The sequence below is a fragment of the Vigna unguiculata genome, chromosome 5, assembly GCF_004118075.2.
Source record: "Vigna unguiculata cultivar IT97K-499-35 chromosome 5, ASM411807v1, whole genome shotgun sequence".
NCBI classification, from domain to species: domain Eukaryota; kingdom Viridiplantae; phylum Streptophyta; class Magnoliopsida; order Fabales; family Fabaceae; genus Vigna; species Vigna unguiculata.
The window spans coordinates 47,824,449-47,849,059 of NC_040283.1; the positions used below are offsets into that span (position 1 = coordinate 47,824,449).

At 30.7% G+C, this 24,611-nt stretch overlaps 1 protein-coding gene across 37 annotated transcripts; it reads right to left on the minus strand.

Annotated features, from left to right (window-relative positions):
- Positions 1-8,278: 8,278 nt before the first annotated feature.
- LOC114183665 (ABC transporter C family member 13-like) lies at positions 8,279-23,492 on the minus strand. Of its 37 annotated transcripts, none has more exons than XR_003604412.1 (21): positions 23,430-23,492; positions 22,073-22,341; positions 21,924-21,998; positions 21,639-21,780; positions 21,415-21,510; positions 12,458-12,574; positions 12,261-12,341; positions 12,112-12,173; positions 11,862-12,012; positions 11,489-11,590; positions 11,342-11,409; positions 11,175-11,242; positions 10,997-11,057; positions 10,549-10,630; positions 10,384-10,457; positions 10,238-10,305; positions 10,033-10,076; positions 9,803-9,919; positions 9,167-9,416; positions 8,972-9,051; positions 8,630-8,884 (listed from the first exon to the last, which is right to left on the minus strand). XR_003604412.1 is itself a non-coding variant. In XM_028070757.1 (16 exons), the coding sequence occupies exons 4-15, from the start codon at positions 21,726-21,728 to the stop codon at positions 10,413-10,415; spliced, it is 1,023 nt and encodes a 340-aa protein (XP_027926558.1). In that variant the 5' UTR covers positions 21,729-21,780; positions 21,924-21,998; positions 22,073-22,341; positions 23,430-23,492; the 3' UTR covers positions 8,279-8,364; positions 10,384-10,412. The 37 variants fall into 37 exon arrangements, 3 of the variants coding, with proteins under 3 accessions (XP_027926558.1, XP_027926556.1, XP_027926557.1); XR_003604408.1 differs by having other exon boundaries at positions 10,033-10,123; XR_003604415.1 differs by having other exon boundaries at positions 9,167-9,283; positions 10,033-10,131.
- Positions 23,493-24,611: the final 1,119 nt, after the last annotated feature.

Genomic DNA, 24,611 nt, shown 5'->3' on the forward strand with positions numbered 1-24,611 from the left:
TTTATAAATAACATATGGTATGTTTTTCTTTTAACTTTATATATATATATAGGGTTAAATATGTTTTTGGTCCCTTAACTTTTAGTAAATTTTGGAATTAGTCCATTTTGAAACTTTGGACCAATTTAGTCCTTGATCTTTCAAAATACGTGGATTTAGTCCTTTTAATCAAATTTTGGTAGGTTTATTGGATGTTTTGTACGCATTTCAGAATTGTATTTGAGTTGTTTATACTGTTTGACACATTTTTGCTTTAATGTTAAGTCAAATACTATTATGAAACGCGCTTGAAATGTCAAATAAACTTAACAAAATTTGATTAAAAGGACTAAATTCACGCATTTCAAAAGATGGAGGACTAAATTGGTCCAAAGTTTCAAAATGGACTAATTCCAAAATTCACTGAAAGTTAAGGGACCAAAAACATATTTAACCCATATATATATATATATATATATATATATATATATATATATATATATATATAATTTTAACATAATCTTTATAATCCATTTTTTATTTATTTATGTTTCATTATGAACATCTTCTACTGTTTGCATCGACATGATGAGATGAGATGTCAATTTTGCTCCTAGTCCATGGGCCAGCCTTGACCCACTCTTCATTAAGTCTCCTTTTAGGAGGGCCCCAAATGAGGGGGTCAAAAAAAGCTCAAGTCCCAAAGCCCCCTCTCGAGTGGGTTAGGGTCAGGGCTAAAGTGGGTTAGGCTCCCAAAATAATATTACATTAAGCCAGAGTGAAAGATCAAGTTGAGCGATCCGGACAAGTTCAAAGACCCAAACAAGCCCGACGAGCCCAAAGACCTGGACGGGCCGAAGACCCGGACAGGTTCGACGACAAGGACGGGCCAAACGACCAAGACGAGCCGAACGGGCCTGAAGACCAAGACGTGCTCGATGATTCAGACAAGCACGATGACGTCGGGCCCGTCAAGGTCGTTCTTGTCGTCGGGTTTGTCCACGTCATTCGCGTCGTCGGGCCCATTTGAGTTCTCCGGGTCATCGGGATCGTCCGGGTCCTCGGGGCCAACCAAGTTATTTGGCCCGTCCAAATCATATGTTCAATCCGAGTTGTCGGGCCCGTCCCGGTCATTGGGATCGTCCGGGTTGTCGATATTATCTTTGTCGTCAAGTTCGTCTGGATTGTCGGACCTGTCCGAATCGTCGACCTTGCCTGAAACATTGGCCCGCTTGGCCAATTCGATTCATGAGGCACGTCAAAGTCGCCGAAAAGTTTACTGATATATTTTAAAAAATAATATATTTTTCATGTTGAAGATGAAAATCAATAGATTGATCCTGACCCACATGATTTTTGTGGAATTTTTAGTCCTATAAACTATTTTGATAAAGACTTTTTTTCAATATAGACTTTTTATACCCTAACCCACATCGGACCAGGACCATGCTGTGGGTCGGCTCAAATTGAAACCATCTTTAGTGGTCATTTGAAAACATTTTTCATTAATATTTTATTTATTATTTATTTATAACACACAGAACCATTAACACACAAAACTATTCTGTTGCTTCACGGGCCCAATTTTTGCTTAAACATTACTTATATATAATAGGATGATTTTCACGGGTCCCATCTTAAAATTAAAAATTATATTTATTTTAAAATCAAATTGACTCAAATTTAAAAGATAAGGAATAAAATACAATTTAAAATATCGAAGTTAACTAGAATTTTATAATTTGGATAAAGAATCAAAGCTATAATATACCTTTTTATTATCTGTCAAAATATTGTAATGAATATTAAATTTTAAACTTTTATTTCCATCGTGTGTCAAATTTCAAAAATATTATTCAAACATTATGTTGATTGTCAATGCTTGAATAATTAGATTGTATTTATATTTTATAAGTACAAGGGCAAACAATTAAAATGGAATGACTTGGATTGTCTTGAATCGGCCCTGTGGTTGATGTCTAGGGGCAAAATACAGGTTTACGTAGCTTAATTTACGTTAAAAACATGGTTTATTGTGGATAAAAAATAAAAATAAAGGTAAGATTCTTTTTTTAATTAAAAAAACAGATTAGAATTTCCTTTTTTAAAACGTGGCTATAGTTAAATTTTTATTAAAACTTGTTGGAAGTTAGTGCTGATTTAAATTAAAGTTAATGATTCATAAAATATTATTTAAGTTAAGATTATTTTATTTACTAATCTCTTTTTTTAAAACATATTAGAATCTCCTTTTCTAAAACACGATTATAGTTTAAATTTGAAAATTTGATGATTTTTTAAAGTTACTGCTGATTTAAATTAAAGTTAATGATTAAGAAAATATTATTTAGTTATAAGTTAAGATTATTTTATGTACAAATATTAATTTATCAATCTCAAATAACTCAATTTTTTCAAATTAATTTGCTTAAATAATTTTATTCTTTCTCTTAGTTTACCAAATAACTATTACTAAATAATGTCTACACATTAAAAAAACAAAAATAACTACTAAAAAAACCAAAAAAGAAAACCCAAAAAAATGGTTTAATCTGAATAAAATAAAAATTCCACAAAAAAGTTTTTTAATATCCTTAATAATTTTTTTCCACGGTAAGATTCCTTTTTTATTTTAATTTTTTTAACAAATTATAATTTCCTTTTTTAAACCATGATTATAGTTAAATTTTGATGAAAACTTTCTGAAGTTATTGATTATTTAATTTAAAGTTAATGATTAAGAAAATATTATTTAATTATAAGTTAAGATTATTTTATTTACTAATTTCCTTTTTTAAAACAGACTAGAATTACCTATTTTAAAACATGATTATAATTAGAATTTGATGAAAACTTTTTTGAAGTTACTGTTGTTATAAATTAAAGTTAATGATTACAAAAATATTATTTAATTATAAGTTAATATTATTTATTTATTAATATTAATTTATTTATATTAAATAACTCATTTTTTTTCAAATTAATTTGCCTAAATAATGTTATTCTTCTTCTTTATTTTACTAATCTTTAATCAGAACGAAATTAACAATAAAAAAACCTTTTTAATTTCTTAGAGAAGATTTATTGTGGATAAAAAAATATGGTAAGATAAGATTTTTTTTTTTAAAAAAAAAAAACAGATTATATTACAATTTTCCTTCTTAAAACATGATTATAGTTAAGACGTGATGAAAACTTTTCTCAACTGCTGATTTAAATTAAAGTTAATGATTCAGAAAATATTATTTAGTTATAAGTTAAGATTATTTTATTTACTAATTTCTTTTTTTTAAATATATTAGAATTTCCTATTTTAAAACATGTAGTTAAAATTTAATGATGGTTTGTAGTCACTGCTGATTTAAATTAAAGTTAATGATTAAGAAAATCTTATTTAGTTATAAGTTAAGATTATTTTATTTACTAGTATTAGTTTATCTTTCTCAACTCAATTTCTTCGAATTAATTTGGCTAAATAATCTTATTATTTTTTCTTATTTTACTAAATAACTATTGCTAAATAAAGTTATTATTTATTTATACTTTTTTTAATATCTACACCAAAATTACTATTTTGTAATTTATTTGAAGTAAATAAAGATATATTTCTCAATTCTTTTTTTAAATTACAACACTCAAAAACATTACTATAATAATTCTTCCCATCCATTTATTTCCTTCTATCTTTTTTTTCCTCTATCTTTTAAAACATCATAAAACAACAAAAGATTTAAATATTTAATTCAGAATACAGTTCTTCCAACAATCAATTTTGTTATTTTAATAGGAAATAACAAAAACAAAACTTAGAATTCGATTATCCTATACCCAAATTCTCACCCATTTTAAAAATCATGTTATAAATATGTAATAAAAGTGTATGCCATCAATGTTAAAATACATTTTTTTTAAATGTGTCAAATCAATCCTAATTTTATTTTTTTAAAATAAATTGTAATTTTCATTCATTTTGTTCAATTGATATTTTTTTTAACACTATTAACAGTAATAAACAGTAACACTAACACTTCCACGTATCACTTCGTGATTTTTTTTAATTTTTTATTTATTTTTGAAAAGAATCTCCTTGTGCCAACCTAAGAGCATGTTACGAGACGATGTTACATGTCAGTGATGATGTTTTATATTCAATTTTATTTTTGTTCAACTTAAGAGCATGTTACATGCCACCGCCTTCTTATAGACTTCTGTTCAGCTGCAACCGAAACCTATAAGACGAAGTAAAATGTTAAATATGCACTAGTGATCCCTCTCAAAATTGAGAACATATTTAATTTTTATATAAAAGTTATAATGATGTTTTTGTTAAAATTCACATTTGTAGAGAAAGGAACAACAAATTAACAATCGAAAGAGATGACATGATCATAGAACAATAATCAAGGAGAAACAAGGAAGCGTAGCAGCTGAGAGCCAAGAGCGGTGAGGAACGAGGAGCATGGAACGATGACCGAGGAAATCAAAATAGGCAAGAAATCAAAATCAGCAGGAGTCATGAATGGCAGTAAATCAAAAGGAAAATGATATTTTAATTCACTTTTTTTGACCCACTTTTAACCCATTGCTTTAATCACCATTAGATCATCTTTCTTTATTCTTTTTAGTGATGTGATGTATGATCTAATGGTGATTGAAGTGGTGGATTAAAAGTGGGTCAAAAAAAGTAGGTTAAAATATCATTGTCCAAATCAAAATAGGCGGTCAGCCTGGAACGGCAAGATGCAGGAGCAACAAACAATCAAGAGACCTTTTAGATTTGTTCAAAAACATGTTACGTACAAATTGTTCAACAACATGTTTCCTGCAAAAGCTATATATTACGTACAAAATTGTATAATACGTACAAATATTATGTACAAAATTTTATAATAAGTATAAAAACATATATTACGTACAACAATATGTATAATACGTACAAATATTATGTACAAAATTTTATAATAAGTATAAAAACATATATTACGTACAACAATATGTATAATATAATATACATAAACCTTATAGTACATACAAAATTATATATTAGGTATGTAGTGCTGTAATTATAATCTTTTATATATATATATATATATATATATATATATATATATATATATATATAACTTCAATTTTTGTAATGAAATCGTTATATTTATTATATTTATGAAGACTTTTTCCCTATTATGTAATATTTAAAAGTCCTATCATATTGTATAAATACAATAATAAATTAACATTATTTGATAAATTAACCAAATATAGTGTAGTTAGAAATGAAGGAATAAATCTATTATTTTTTAAAATGTAATAAAAATTTAAAAAACTTGAGTAGAACGAACGGATTTATGTTTAATTTTAAAAGTAAATTTATTTATTTTTTACGTAAATGTAATTTTGGACTCCAACAAAAATTAAAATTTACCCAAAAAACTGAGAAAGAAAGTTGCAAGAGTGAAAATTCGGTATATGACGGATGGTAATCAAACTTTTGAATTTTTTTTCTATTTATTTATTTATTGAAATGTATGACAATTTTTATTATTATTGTCATACATAGTTATTAAAAGTACGTAACCATTACTATTTTCTAACCTAACTTTGTAACCCAATACAGGGAGCTCTTGTTTTTATTTAGCAACCTTCCTGAAGTTATATATATATATATATATATATATATATATATATATATATATATATATATATATATATATATATATTTATATTTATATTTATTGTAGTTCATCTAAATTCACTCTATGGCCTATACAAAAGCATGTGTATTCGATTTTTATTCTATTATTTATTTTATGATAATTATACTAAAAATTATATTAAGTTGATTTTAGAAGTATAAAAGCCAAAACATAAAAAAAATCATAAAGGGAAATATATAATTCAAATAATATGAACTAAAGTTTAAACTTATATTAAAGTTTGATTATGCTGGCAACAATAAATTCAGCATTAATGGAATAAATAATTGAAGCATTTTATAATTTTTGACATAAAAAGGGTGACGAAACAAAATTGGCATAATCAATTCAGCTTTTGTGGCTGGTGCTGACTCGACATCGACATGTCTTTAATCAGTAACTCTCAATTTCGATTTTTTATATTCTCTCATTTTGGTTTCTCAATCAATTCCTATTTTTTATATCTTTTTTATGTTTTTATATTATTTTTTTCAAACTTATTAATAATATTTGGATTGTTTTAAAATTTATAATTTATTTCCCACTCCAATATAATTAAAAAAATTATTTTATTTAAAAAATGAACCAATTAAAGAGACTGAGTGTTAGAAAATGCTATTTCTTTTCTCACGCACAACACGAACACACATATAGAACTTATCTCCATAAAAATAAATGAAATGAATTGACATCTATCACACTTCACGATGAAAACGTTTGTTTCAGCAATAATACACGTTGAGACATAATTTTGTGGACAAGGTATAATATAATATAAATTACGTGAAATGAAATAAAAAATAAAATAAAAATATATCTATATTTATATGAAAAATTATTAATACTCTATTTTTCTAATTCTTTTATATATATACCGCTATCTAAATTGGTGAGTTTGTCGGTTCACTAGTTTTTCCTTCATTAGTTATTGATTTGAAATGTTTAAAAAGTGATTTTTTATTTAAGATTTGTAATAAATAATTTGTTTATCATATATAATTATTTGAATTAATGATATTTTTTCTTAAATTATTGAATAATTAATTTGATATAGATGTATTTACTACATAAAATATGATATAGTGAGGAAAATATACAATTAAAAAAAATGAAATACGTATATATAAGGATATTTTGAAATTAATTATCAGAGTAATTTGTAGAATGTACATTAAATATTAAGATAGTTAGGAGAAACTTTTTTTCATTTGTAAAAAAAGTTAATTAAGTTTCAAAGTTACATAAATTTTGAAACGAAATTAATTTTTTTATGGAATTGAAATAGCTAATTTAATATAAAAAATTGACCTAATTTTAATATAACTTTAAAATGACCATTATAAAATAATTCAACATTTAATTCATAAATAAAGCTAATGAGGGTGTAAAAAAAGTAAGATTAATTTTTTTTGTCCCAATTTTTGTCAAGTTTTGTCAAATTAATCCTGTTTTTTATGCTTAAATATATTTTAATTTTTGTCAATTTTGTTCAATTATGTCATATTTTTCTAATATCGTTTAAATTATTAATGGCCGTGTGAAAAATTATTATTCATGACCGTTAATTATTGAAACGGTGTCAAAAAAAAAGACTTAATTGAACAAAATTGACAAAAATTATGAATAATTTAACAATTTGACGAAAATTAGGATAAAAAAATATTTTAACCAAAAGTAATATATAAATCATGCCTACTTCGGCTGATATCTTTTGAATCGGGTCAAACCTAAAAATCTTTTGAAAATTTTTATGACCTGATTTCTTTACGTGCTTAATTGGTTAACCACATACACACATGGTTCTCTCGTTTGCTGTTATACTTATAGGCTTTGAAAAAACTGTTAATATTATTTTTAAATTAAGCAAATTTATTTACTTTCAATTAAAAAAACTAAAATAAAATGAGTACAGAAATTCAAATTTTATTTTGGTGGAATCCTTCCCTTTAATCACCCTTAATAATTTGCCACTTACATTAACAAAGAGATACATATCCAAGAACAGAACGCTTATAGAAACTAAGCATTTTTCACATTTGAAAAGACCAATGATACAATAATAAGTATACATAGTAAAAAAAAACTGTAGTTTACACTTCAAATCAAGCAATATAGAGAAAACAAAATTGACAGAACAAGAAAAAAGCACAGTGTAACAGCATGAAGAAGAAAGAAGAAAAAGAAGGAGTTGATATTTATACATGCATGTGTGACTTAAACAATAGTATTTTGAATTTTGGTGTGACCCGAAGGAAAAGTTGAGTCCTGTTTCACGATTTGGTGTATCTGTCTCTGCTGAAGCATCTGAAGGTTCATTCGAGAGCATGACCTAACCATGTCACTTGCTAAGGGAATCACGGGAAGAACATCACAGTTGCATATCTCAATCATGAACCAATCTGGGTCATGAAAAAACAACTGATCCACTTAACACCACCTTCTTCCACCGTTGCACGCATGTATTCTATCTCCATTTCCATTTCCTCGAGCTTCTTCTCCACTGTATATAGTAGTTGACACAGTATGAGAGGTAATTATAGACACAGGAAATTTCATTCAAGGCTAAGCATATCAATTATCATATACAAACCTGTGGTACATAAGCAGTGGATTCATTGGAATAAACAGAGCCACGAACAAGCTGCATTTCTCCAAGGATTGAATATAACAGGGATGATTTACCTGAACCAACCTGAATACACACAGTAGGAGAGGTAATTATAGATATAATTAAGCTGTGTTTCAGATATTAGTAGGTTCATTTATCAATTTGAATTGTGAATATAGTAATGCTGGTGATGTTAACAGATATAGAGGACTGAGTGAATGGAACTAATGATCTCTAGTATCCATTTTTCACAAGTTTGATAGGTGAGCATATCCAATGAAATTACTCTACCATATAAGATTATTTTACATTATTTGCTAAAGACATCTTGATTAAATTCAAACAAGAATCTGACCTCTCCAATAACTGCAACAAAGGAACCCTGGGATACACTTAGAGTCACATGATTCAACACCATATTTAATGCCTGTTCCTCACTACTTGACCAAGTACAACATGCATCTTGGATAAATACACCCAAACCTTGAACACAATCAGACTGTTCACTTAGGAATGATGATGGACAGGAATTTGTGTCTCCATCTTTAAATTTATGTTCAGGACAAGCGAGAAACCTACTCAACCGTCCAGAAGATATGATGGCCTGCAGTGACATTAATAGAAACTATTCATCCCAATGCATGTACAAATCAAATATGTTCATAAAAACTATGGAATATAGGAGACTCACATCAATCAATCCATTAATTACCCAAGGGAATGAATTTAGTGGTGAAATAAGGGGTTGAACAATGCAAGACAAGTGAAAACCTGCAAAGACGTTTTTTACTGTATTAGATTTCTTAACATTGACAGAAAATAATTAACTGCAAAATAAAGAAGAAAAACTAATCAGTAAGGTTAGGTGAAATAAATTTGAAAATACCATTGCAGCATCAAGTTGATGTCCCATCAGTGTGTAGAGTCCAAATGTGAAAAGGGAGAAGAGTGTTGGTGTTGTAGCCCAAAAGAAAACACACCACGCATCCAAGTACTTTCTAGTCTATAAAAGTGGATGAAACATGACGACGCATCAGAGATGTATATGTTTACTTATACACTCCAATTTCAACTTTTCCCTCTTTCCTCAACTCAACATCAACTATCTCCTCTGCTCCCTCCAGAGCACGCACAGCCTGCACAACCCGCATAGCTCACACAAAACACAAAACACAACTTACACAACACAATATATAAAATAAAAATATATCACAACACACAACACACAACAAAACAAACCACAACAAAAGCACAAAGCAAAAAATCCAAATCACAAAACACAAAAGATACAACACACAAGAAAAGTACAGAGCACACAACTCACAAGAAAAGTATAAAGCGCACAACACACAAGACACAAGAAGAACACAACACACAACACATAACATACAAAACAAAAATACACCACAACACCCCAAGCACAACAATAGAGGATTAATTATGATTAGTTTTTCTTTCAATAATTGCAAACTCAACAATTCTGAGGGTTCAGTACTCAATAAATAAGGTGAGATAGGACAACCTAAAAGGGCATTGAACAAGCAATAAGATCCCACACTTTCAAGTTCCTTATCAACAACCGCTCATTGGAGCCTAGTTCCCACAAAGCAATGTCCCCCACATTCGTGCCAACAAACAACTTGCATCAAGAAAACAAAATTTAGTCAATTTCCAGCATGAATAGTTAATACATGTAACTAATAATGAGTTCTAAGATTATATACGATGTTTCAATAAATCAAACCAGCTTACCTCATATGATATTCCCATTGGTCTTGTTCTCTTAGAAACATGATCTGAATCACCAAACGGATAATCAACAGAAGGATTAGTTGGAGGGGTCCTAGAGTGCTTCAAAGCAGAAACATCAGGTCAAAGATTACAAACCAAACATATCATCTTAAGTACAACTAGTCATCAAGAGTTAGAGAACAAAACCAATACAATCATTAATCACCTGGAAGAATTTCATACACTTAAAGTGAAATGACTTGGATTCTCTTGAATCGGCCTGTATTTGGATATCTATGGGCAATATGTACAGGTTTACGTAGTTTAATTTAACGTTAAAACTAAAACACACAAACAAAAGTAAGAAAATACCTTGAATGCAATTATTTCATACGGTTCAGCTACAACAGAAGGTACTGATATCTTTTATCAAAGGGTTGCACCTTCTATTAGAAAAAAAATGGAAATATTAAAACAAAGGCATAATTATTGACAACAATTTGAGAGAAAGCATTGAAAAAAATCACTACAATTGACCTGTTCATAGGAGGACATAAATCGGTGCCTCAACTTGGCAAGGTCTACAGTCTCTGGATATTCAATCTGCATCATCAAGGAACTAAAAACACACACAATTTATCAGACAATGTTAAAAAGGAGCGAATTATGCATAGATATAAAGAATAACCTGTTCGTAGGAGGACATAAACAGATACCTCGGCTTGGAAAGGTCTACGAAACTGCAATCTAACTATCGTAAAAAGTTTCTAATGACAAAATATGACTAAAAGACAGTTCAAACTACCAACACCGGTTACAACAAAAAATCTAACTACCTAAAACGTAAAATAAACTTAGAAAAGGATAAAATTGCAAATTCTGATAACTGAACTAAACTATTGTATAAAACTGCAATACAGTATAAAACACACACCACAAAAACACACAACCCAAAACACACACACACCACAAGAGTTAAACTTACTTAATTATAGAGGTGAGCCCCAAGGATAACGCAAGTAAATACCCATCCACATTCACTGAACCTAGAAGAAATAACAAAAATGGAACCAAATTTTTCTTAAGTTTTCTTGTTCCAATTGTTTGATATGCAAATAGAAGGAAATTATTTAAGAAAAAAAAAGGAATGGCATCACCATCACCTTTCAGGATCATAACTTTTCCCAAATAATATGTTGTCACGCACCGTTCCAGATAAAATCCACGGGACCTGTTGTGTGAGAATTTGAGGAAACAAAGACACAAGAAATTTCATTCAAGGAGATTAAAATTGAGGCATAAAAAACTCCTAAGGTTGAAGGCATTATACCTTTCAGGATCATAAATTTTCCCGAATAATATGTTGTCGTGCACCCTTCCAGATAAAATCCAAGGGACCTGTTGTGTGAGAATTTGAGGAAACAAAGACACAAGAAATTTCATTCAAGGCTAAGCATATCAATTATCATCTACAAACCTGTGGTACATAAGCAGTGGATTCATTGGAATAAACAGAGCCACGAACAAGCTGCATTTCTCCAAGGATTGAATATAACAGGGATGATTTACCTGAACCAACCTGAATACACACAGTAGGAGAGGTAATTATAGATATAATTAAGTTGTGTTTCAGATATTAGTAGGTTCATTTATCGATTTGAATTGTGAATATAGTAATGCTGGTGATGTTAACAGATATAGAGGACTGAGTGAATGGAACTAATGATCTCTAGTATCCATTTTTCACAAGTTTGATAGGTGAGCATATCCAATGAAATTACTCTACCATATAAGATTATTTTACATTATTTGCTAAAGACATCTTGATTAAATTCAAACAAGGATCTGACCTCTCCAATAACTGCAACAAAGGAACCCTGGGACACACTTAGAGTCACATGATTCAACACCATATTTAATGCCTGTTCCTCACTACTTGACAAAGTACAACATGCATCTTTGATAAATACACCCAAACCTTGATCAGAATCAGGCTGTTGCCTGCACATAAATTTAGATGCATCAATAAGTTAATCCTTATATAAGTACACCTTTTATACAAATACAAAATATATAATACATATCCCCTGAAAAATACACCTTTTAAATTTATGTTCAGGACAAGCGAGAAACCTACTCAACCGTCCAGAAGATATGATGGCCTGCAGTGACATTAATAGAAACTATTCATCCCAATGCATGTACAAATCAAATATGTTCATAAAAACTATGGAATATAGGAGACTCACATCAATCAATCCATTAATTACCCAAGGGAATGAATTTAGTGGTGAAATAAGGGTGTTGAACAATGCAAGACAACTGAAAACCTACAATAGAGGTTTTTTACTGCATTAGATTTCTTAACATTGACAGAAAATAATTAAGTGCAAAATAAAGAAGAAAAACTAATCAGTAAGATTAGGTGAAATAAATTTGAAAATACCATTGCAGCATCAAGTTGATGTCCCATCAGTGCATAGAGTCCAAATGTGGAAAGGGAGAAGAGTGTTGGTGTTGTAGCCCAAAAGAAAACACACCACGCATCCAAGTACTTTCTAGTCTATAAAAGTGGATGAAACATGACGACGCATCAGAGATGTATATGTTTACTTATACACTCCAATTTCAACTTTTCCCTCTTTCCTCAACTCAACATCAACTATCTCCTCTGCTCCCTCCAGAGCACGCACAGCCCGCACAGCACGCACAACCCGCATAGCTCACACAAAACACAACTTACACAACACAATATATAAAATAAAAATATATCACAACACACAACACACAACAAAACAAACCACAACAAAAGCACAAAGCAAAAAATCCAAATCACAAAACACAAGATACAACACAACAAAACAACACACAAGAAAAGTACAGAGCACACAACTCACAAGAAAAGTATAAAGCGCACAACACATAAGACACAAGAAAAACACAACACACAACACATAACATACAAAACAAAAACACACCACAACACCCAAGCACAACAATAGAGGATTAATTATGATTAGTTTTTCTTTCAATAATTGCAAACTCAACAATTCTGAGGGTTCAGTAATCAATAAATAAGGTGAGATAGGACAACCTGAAAGAGCATTGAACAAGCAATAAGATCCCACACTTTCAAGTTCCTTATCAACAACCGCTCATTGGAGCCCAGTTCCCACAAAGCAATGTCCCCCACATTCGTGGCAACAAACAGATTGCATCAAGAAAACAAAATTTAGTCAATTTCCCGCATGAATAGTTAATACATGTAACTAATAATGAGTTCTAAGATTATATACGATGTTTCAATAAATCAAACCAGCTTACCTCATATGATATTCCCATTGGTCTTGTTCTCTTAGAAACATGATCTGAATCACCAGACGGATAATCAACAGAAGGATTAGTTGGAGGGGTCCCAGAGTGCTTCAAAGTAGCTTAAAAGGCAATGAAACATCAGGTCAAAGATTACAAACCAAACATATCATCTTAAGTACAACTAGTCATCAAGAGTTAGAGAACAAAACCAATACAATCATTAATCACCTGGAAGAATTTCATACACTGTTGCCACGCTCTGTGAAGAAAATAATATTTATCTACATACAAATACGAGTGAATAATAAGCAATCAAATATGTTAAACTCTACACAAAACTGGATTAAAAGTTTACTCTATAAACCAAATTTGTCCTAAAAGCAAGAAATTAGGCATTAAAAAACAAAAAAAAATATACCAACTAACTAAAACTGGACTAAAATATCTACTCACAATTCTGCATAGAAAAACCAATCTACCTTCCTAGTTCAAAACTGTAAATGACAAAAGAATAACTAATCTAAGTTTCAAGCATTCCACCCAGAGAAAAACAACTCAAATCAATAAAACCAAATAGCAAACGATCCAAATCAGCATCTAAACCAGAATTGACCTCACCAAGGCAGTGTTTACATCTCTTTCACTCAAGTTTTTCAGTCTAGGTGTTTAACTCTCAGCACATTATGCAAATTCACATTATCATAAACTTGGAAAGCTTCTAATCACACCAATCAAATTAGAAATGCACTCAAGATCAATAGGACTTTAATCAAGGCTTGTAATGTGGCCTAGGTATAGGTGAGGTAAAAAGAGGAAAAAAATCCAAGCTAAAATCAAAGAGAAGTGAGATAGACCTAGGTGGAAAATGTGGAATTCAAGTGCATGGAATCATCAACTCTTTCACCACCTTTATTCATCCCTTCCTTCCTTTCTTTCACATATTTTCCACTTTTCATTCTCTTTTTTTTTTTTCAATTCTCCTTTCTTTTCCAACTTCTTTCATATATTTTATTACTCACTTCCTTCTATATTTCTTATTCTTTTTCACTTTTTTTTCTTTTTTTTCCTTTATTTTTTTTCTACTTTTCTTTCTTTTTCTTTTTCTTTTTTCACTCTCCTTTCTCTTCCAAGTCAGAAGAGACCACACCTTCAGATTTTTCAGATCCCTACACTTGAACTTTACATATTCCTTAAACACTTCCTAAACCATCTCACAACTCTAAGATTTGGGCATTTTCATGGTGTTTCTGGTCTAAGGCTTGTATTGAGCTTAAAATAAACAAAAAAAGGTAAATCGGGCACAAAATTCAGGTGCAAAGGAGATAAGTTCAGGGTGAGCTTTATTTGGCTAGCTGACTAGAAACAAACATGGCCTAATATCATCTCTAGAGTGCAAATCTAAATGTCAGAGTTCGAAGAGAAACAATACAAGTTCTGAAAATGTAAATAACATGAATGCATCACACAATGAAAGAAAGTAAAGCTCAAATCTCACAGTAGGTAAAATCTTGTCAAAACTGGTTCAAAACTGACTTTTCATGTAAAAACTATTCAATTCTATTGAAAGAAGTTGTAAAACTGACTAGAAACTATCAACTCAAATTAGAAACTCAAAAAGTCATTCACAATCAAGAACTAAGAAGTAGACAAGTAACCATGCAAAATCTGTACAGCACTTGGAAACATATCTAAACAAGTTTAAGACTATAAAACAAAGCTAAGACAAGAGTCAATATCTAAAAACAACAAATAACTAAGAATATCACTAAGTAACAAAATAAACGAAAGCAAAAAAGAAGACAGGAAATTACCAACCTAGTTCTGCTGCTGTTAGTTACAAGGGCAAACAATTAAAGTGAAATGACTTGGATTCTCTTGAATCGGCCTGTGTTTGAATATCTACGGACAATATGTACAAGTATACGTAGTTTAATTTAACGTTAAAACACACAAACAAAAGTAAGAAAATACCTTGAATGCAATTATTTTATACGGTTCAGCTGCAACAGAAGGTACTGATATCTTTTATCAAAGGGTTGCACCCTCTATAAGAAAAAAAACGAAAATATTAAAACAAAGGCATATTTATTGACAACAATTTGAGAGAAAGCATTGAAAAAAATCACTAGAACTGACAAACAATTTATCAAACAATGTTAAAAAGGAGCGAATTATGCATAGATATAAAGACTAACCTGTTCGTAGGAGGACATAAACAGATACCTCGGCTTGGCGAGGTCTACGAAATTGCAATCTAACTATCGTAAAAAGTTTCTAACGACAAAATATGACTAAAACACAGTTCAAACTACCAACACCGGTTACAACAAAAAATCTAAGTACCTAAAAGGTAAAATAAACTTAGAAAAGGCTAAAATTGCAAAATCTGATAACTGAATTAAACTATTGTATAAAACTGCGATTCAATATAAAACACACACCACAAAAACACACAACCCAAAAAATACACACACACCACAAAACACATACACACACAACACAAAAACACACACACAACACAAATCATATACAAAAAACACAACACCCCACACAAAAGACAATATAAATAAAAAACATCCAACATCCTTACACAACCACAAAAATATACCAAACACATAACACACAATACAAAAATATAAAAAAAACACACAACACAAAACACAATGCCCCACACAAAAGATAATATAAATCCAAAACACCCAACACCGGACAACCACAAAAATAACTAAAAAACACACGAGCACAAAAACACTTAACACAACCACAAAAACATCGAACACAACACAAAATAATACAAACACGCACAACACAAAACACAACAAAACACACACCCCTCAAATCACAACAAAACACATACAACACAAAACACAAAAAACACCAAACACACCACAAAAACACACAACCCAAAACACACAACACAAAAAACACACACACAAAAACACTGAACACAACAATACAAACACGCACAACACAAAATACAACAAAACACACACTTCAAATCACAGCAAAACACAACACAAAACATACACAACACGAAAAAAACACACACACATAACACACAACACAAACACAAAAAAATACACAACACAAAACACAACACCACACAAAAGACAATATAAATAAAAAACAACCAATACCCCACAACCACAAAAACAAATAAAAACACACACAAGCACAAAAACAATTAACGCAACCACAAAAACACCGAACACAACAACACAAACATGCACAAAACAAAGCACAACACAAAACACAACTAAACATACACACCCCAAATCACAACACCCCAAAACACAACACACACCAAACCCAAAACACATACACACACCACAACACAACACAAACACACACACAACACAAATCACATACAAAAAACACAACATCCCACACAAAAGACAATATTTAACACCCCCACACAACTTCAAAAAAAAAATACAAAAGCACAAAATCAGTCAACAAACCCAGAAAAACACCGAACACAACAACACAAAACACAACAAAAAACACACGTCCAAATCACAACACAAAAACACAAAAAACACCAAACACACCACATAACACAAACACACACCACAAAACACACACACACTACACACCAAACACATAACACACAACACAAAAACATAAAAAACACACAACACAAAAACATAAAAAATACACAACACAAAACACAACACCCCACATAAATAAAAAAACATTCAACATTCCACAAAAGCACTAAAACAAATAAAAAAACACATGCACAAAAATATACACACAACACACACACACACAAACACATAACACAACACAAAAACATAAAAAACACACAACACCCCACACAAAAGACAATATAAATAAAAAACATTCAACACCCCACAAAACCACTAAAACAAATAAAAAAACACAAATGCATAAAAACAATGAACACAACAACACGAAACAACACAAACACCCCAAATCACAACAAAACACAAAACACTGAACACACCACAAAACGCACAAAAACACACACCACAAAAACACAACCCAAAACACACAAAGCACACACACACAACACACCACAAAACATACACAACACAAACAACACACATAACACAACACACAACAACACACAAAAAATAATATAAATCAAAAACAATCAACACCCCACACAACCACAAAAACAAATAAAAAGTACACAAGTCATAAAAACAATTAACACAATCACAAAAACACCAAACACACACAAAACAAAACACACACACCCCAAAACACAACACAAAAACACCAAATACAAAACACACAAACACACACACGCACACACCATAAAACACATCACAAAAAAGAAAACCACACACACGCACACACCATAAAACAAATCACAAAAAAGAAAACCACACACACAACATACACAATACAAAAAAAACACACACACACAACACAAATCACATATAAAAAACACAACATCCCACACAAAAGACAATATCCAACACCCCCACACAACCACAAAAACAAATAAACAAACACACAAGCACAAGAACAATTAACACAACCACAAAAACACCGAACACAACAACAAAAAACAACACAAACACACGCAAAACAAAACACAACACACACCCCCCAAAACACAAAACACACACAAAACATACACAACACAACAAACACACACACACACACAACACAAAAAACACACGCACAACATATCACACAAAAAACAATATAAATCATAAACATCCAACACCCCGCACAACCACAAAAACAGTCAACACAACCACAAAAACACTGAACACAACAACACAAACACCCCAAATCACAACAAAACACATACAACACAAAAAACACACAACCCAAAACACACAAAACACAACACACACAAAAAACACACACACAACACATCAAACACATAACACACAATATAAAAACACAACAACCCACACAAAAGACAATATAAATCAAAAATAACCAACACCTCACACAACCACAAAAACAAATAAAAAAAAACACATAAGCACAAAAACAATTAATATAACCACAAAAACACCGAACACAACAAAACAAAACAACACAACCACGCACAAAACACAACACAAAAAAGCACACACCCCAAAACACACACCACTAAAACACAACCCAAAACACACACATACACACCACAAAACATAACACAAAACATAGACAACACAAAAAACAAACAGACAACACAACACAAACACACACACAACACAAATCACATACAATATCCAACACCCCCCCCCCCCCCACAACCACAAAAACAAATAAGAAAACATAAAAGCACAAAATCAGTCAACAAATCCACAAAAACACCAAACACAATAACACACACATCCCAAATCACAAAACATACACAACACCAAAAACACACACACACACAACACACCAAACAACACAACACAAAAACATAAAAAACACACACAAAAGAAAATATAAATAAAAAACATCCAATACCCCAAAAACCACAAAAACAAATAAAAAAAGTCACATGAACAAAAACAATCAACACAACCACAAAAACACTAAACACAACAACACGAAAACACACAAACATCCCAAATCACAACAAAACACATACAAGACAAAACACACACACCACAAAACACAACACAAAACACAAAACATACACAACACACACAAAACAAAACACAACACCCAACACAACCACAAAAACATAAAAAAACACACAAGTCATAAAAACAATTAACACAACTAAAAAACACCGAACACAACAACACAAACACACACAAAACAAAACATAACACAAAACACACACCCCAAAACACAAAACACACACCTACCATAAAACACAACATAAAACATACACAACACACCAAACACATACCACACAACACAAACACAAAAAACACACAACACAAAACAACAACACCTAACACAACCACAAAAACAAATAAAAAACACAAAAACACAAACAATTAACACAACCACAAAAACACCGGACACAACAACAAAACACAAACACGCACAACACAAAACAAACACACCCCAAATCAAAATACCTCAAAACACAAAAAACACCAAACACAAAACACAAATCACACAAAAACACAAACCACAGAAACACCAACACACCACAAAATACAACACAAAACAGAAAACATACACATAACAACAATCACACACAACACAAAAAACACACGCATAACACAAAACACAACACCTCACACAAAAGACAATATAAATCAAAAGCATCCAACATCTCGAACAACCACAAAAACACTGAACACAACTACAAAAACAACGAACACAACAACACAAAACAACACAAACACCCCAAATCACAACAAAACACAAAAAACACCAAACACACACCACATAACACAACCCAAAACACACACACACAAAACACACCAAACACATAACACACAATACAAAAACACAAAACACAACACCCCACACAATAGATAATATAAATAAAAAATAACCAACACCCCACACAAGCACAAAAACAAATAAAAAAACACACAAGCACAAAAACAATTAACACAACCACAAAAACACTGAATACAACAACACAAAACACGCACAACATAAAACACAACAAAACACACACACCCCAAATCACAACACCCCAAAAAACAAAACACAAATCACACAAAAACACACACCCCTAAAACACAACCCAAAACACACACCACAAAACACAACACAAAACATACACAACACAAAAAACACACACACAACACAAATCACATACAAAAAACATAACAATTCACACAAAAAAGCACACAAACACATAACACACAATACAAAAACAACACTCCACACAAAAGACAATATAAATAAAAAATAACCAACATCCCACACAATCACAAACACAAATAAAAAAACACACAAGCACAAAAACAATTAACCCAACAACAAAAACACCGAACACAACAACACAAAATAACACAAACACGTACAAAACACAACACAAACACAAACACCCCAAATCACAACAAAACATATACAACACAAAACACAAAAACACCAAACACACCACAAAAACACACAACCCAAAACACATACACCACAAAGCATACACAACACAAAACACACACACACAACACAGCAAACACATAACACAACATAAAAACATAAAAAACACACACACAACACAAAACACAACACCCCACACAAAAGACAATATATATCAAAAACACCCAACACCCCACACAACCACAAAAACAAAATAAAAAAACACACAAGCACAAAAACAGTTAACACAACCAAAAAACACATAACACAAACAATACAAAACAATACAAACACACACAACACAAATCACACACCCACACACTATAAAACACACAAAACCCAAAACTCACAACGCACAAAACACACACAGGAACAAACACATTACAGAACACAACAAAATCACACAAAACACAAAACACACATCACATACAACAAAAAACACACAGCACATACAAATTAAAACATGCAACAAAACACACAACACAACCAAAAAAATACAAACACACAAAACCATAAAAACACAAAACACAACACAATGCGTACAACACACAAAACACATAACACAAAACATATCAAAAACATAACACACAACACATAATACAAAGCACAAAACAGAGATCGCACCACCAAACTTTAAAGAATGAGCTCAATTCCAAACAAATCAACTAATTGTCAAATAACTAGAATCCAACCTCACATGAAGAGAAGAAACCGAAACCCCTAAATTTAAGTAAATACAACGACATCTTTAGGCTAAAAAAATTAAATTAAATTAAAAGCTACCCATCTAATTCAACCCACAATCCCCGGCTTTTTCTCAAGTCATAATTAAACTCCTTTGAACAATTTGCAACAGTATCAAAACCACAAAAAACGCATTCAAAGATATAATCATAAACATCCGTACAAAAGGAAGCCCCAGAAATTAATAAAAGTGGAAAGAAATTTAAAGAACAAGGAATCTGCACAAAAGTAAGACCCAGAAATTAACAAAAGTGGAAAGAAATTTAAAGAACAAGGAATCTGCACAAAAATAAGACCCAGAAATTAACAAAAGTGGAAAGAAATTTAAAGAACAAGGATGAAAGATGAGACCCTGGACCTCAACCCCACAATAAAATAAGAACTCACCTGCACGGACTTCAAAACAGCAGTGCCCGGAAAAGATTCAACCGGAAAAGCTGCACGGACTTCATCAGACAGTGCTATATGATGCTTCTTCATATCCTAATGCATGAACAATAAAACCCCGGTAAAATAAAGTTTGCGAAAGATTAACAGAATGCGAGCGAACAGTAAATCCAAATTTAAGGAAAAGAAAGAAACAGAATTCAATGTGGATTTTAAAGATTTACCTGAATTTTAGTGTCGAGATCAAGTATTTTCTTCAATATGGGAAGTGTGTGACCCTTATCCGGAGAAACTTGGTGGATTCGCTGTGACATAGTGTTTTCATCCACGGAGTCTGTTTCTCGTTCACTTGCTTCGATACATCATCTGTCGAAATTCCACAAATCAAAGAACCATCCAACGTCAGAATTAACAATGTATCTTTGGCTGAAATTAAGATCATTATTTTCTTTTGGTCGATCCAAATCGAAAAGGGAAATTGAATAGAGAGTAGAGAATAGAAAAGGAACCTGACTCAGAAGGAACGTAGTCAAAGAACAAAGCGGTGGAATTTTCAGCGAGCATTTGGATTTGAATGGATTGATCTGCAAGAACGGGTGCTTTGTGTTAAAGAAGAAGTGGTTAATTCAATTGGTTAGTGGAGAGAAAGTGAGATTACCGTTCATGGTTCTCCATTTCCAAGATCCAACTTCTTAACCAATAAAGCAAGAGAGCAATGGAGCGCAAAAGAGTAACGTTCTTTTCTTTCTGAGATTTAGCAATTGAGCGAAGAGAGGAATAGAGTACTGTTTTTTTCTTTAGATTTCAAAGTTTGAAATCACAACGGCTAAATGCTAATATCAAATTCTCAAAAGCGTCTTCTATTTTGGGCCTTGGGATGGGCAACCCAAATTTGAAAGCCCAATCTTTTCGTGGGAATGGGCTAGGCTGCTTTGATTAAACAACTATTAAAATATACTAGAATTAAGAATATATATATATATATATATATATATATATATATATATAAAAGCTGAAATCGTTTATATGATATATGACTCAAATTTTGTAGTGAAATCGTTACATTTATTATATTTATGAAGACTTTTTTCCTATGATGTAATATTTAAAAATCCAATTATATTGTATAAATACAACAATAAATTAACATTATTTGATAAATTAACCAAATATAGTGTAATTAAAAATGAAGGAATAAATCTATTATTTTCTAAAAGGTAATAAAAAAATAGAAAACTTGAGTAGAACAAATGATTGATAAATTAACCAAATATAGTGTAGTTAGAGATGAAGGAATAAATCTATTATTTTCTAAAAGGTAATAAAAAAATAAAAAACCTGAGTAGAACAAATGGATTTATTTTTAATCCTAAAAATAAATTTATTTATTTTTTCATAATTTAATTTTGAAACAAAAATTAAAATTTACCGAAAAAACTGAGAAAGAAGACTACCAGAGTGAAAATTCGATATACGTGACGGATGATAATCAAACTTTTGAATTTTTTTTCTATTTATTTATCTATTGAAATGTATGAGTGTTTTTATTATTATTGTCATACATAGTTATTAAAAGTCCGGAACCATTACTATTTTCTAACCTAAATTTGTAACCCAACATAGGGAACTTTTGTTTTACTTAGCAACCTTTCTGAATATATATATATATATATATATATATAAAATGCAGTTCATCAAAAGTCACTCAATGGCCTATAAAAAAGCAATCATGTTTAGATGTATATTCGATTTTTATTCTATTATTTATTTTATGATAATTATACTAAAAATTATATTGAGTTGATTTTAGAAGTATAAAAGCCAAAACATATTAGGGATGACCACAATCAAGATAACTTTCTAACAATAACGCACAAGAATAGAAGAAAGATGACTTAAATAGAGCTTTTAAGGTTAGGACAATCATCACCTGAACCTTAAACTTATTATGCAGGAAAAACATATAAGTGAAATATAATATAATGAACTATATTAACTACAAGAGTTAAACTTACTTAATTAGAGAGGTGAGCCCCAAGGATAATGCAAGTAAATGCCCATCCACATTCACTGAACCTGGAAGAAATAACAAAGATGGAACCAAATTTTTTTAAAGTTTTTTTGTTCCAATTGTTTGATATGCAAATAGAAGGAAATTATTTAAGAAAAAAAAAAAGGAATGGCATCACCATCACCATAACCATGTTTATGTTAATATATTTGACAGATAGATATTTGCAATGTTTTAAATTGACATATAAAGTTGTGTATGAAGGAATGCGAAATAAAAGTATGGTGCCTAAAGGGAATAAAGTAACGAAGAAGCATATCAAATAAGAGATTAATAAAACAATTGGTACAAGTAAAAACTTTATTGCTCGTCGTAACACCTTGTTGAAGAAACTGGATCAGTTTATTAAGAAACAATGGCCCCGCAAAACCAAAACAATCATTAATCACCTGGAAGAATTTCTCATACATTTAGTAAATGCGTAAATAAATTGAAACCAGATAAAATAAAGCAAAGTCAGATTAAATTTTGGTTTATTTATGGCCAAAGAATTGGTATTTTAATATTGACATAGATATACTTCATAAAAGACATCCAAATACAAAACAAGGACATGATAAGGACTCATTATCATATGAAAACATCTTGTTGTGTTCCCTTGTAACTAATAAGTATATGTGTCAATTGTCATGGTGTTGATGTCATTAAAATTATGTAATAATCCTTGTAATCCTACTTACTTAAGTGATCTTGTTTTTAAATTGACATGATAAACAATTCAGATTCTGTAACTTTAAAACATGTCAAGGTATCAATACCTTGGACCATGGAATGCCATATACAAACTATGAAAAATTCTCTACTTATTTAGAAATTGATAAGGATCGTATTTTTCTAATAAAGATGTCAAGGTACAAGTAAAACATGTTATGTCATGCAGGCTGTCATACTATGAGTATATTTTCTAGTGGCACAACCGAAATTTCTAGGTACATAAACAATCAGTTATCTATCACAACAGTAGTTGGGAAACTATACTATTTTGATTGATAGACCTTGAACCATTGCTTGTTACAGAAATCAATGCATAATTCAAAACAAAAAGCATCTTCTGTACACATAAACTTACTGAGCTATTGGACAGACATTAAATTTCCTTTCATTTCAGGATAAAAAGGCTAGAACT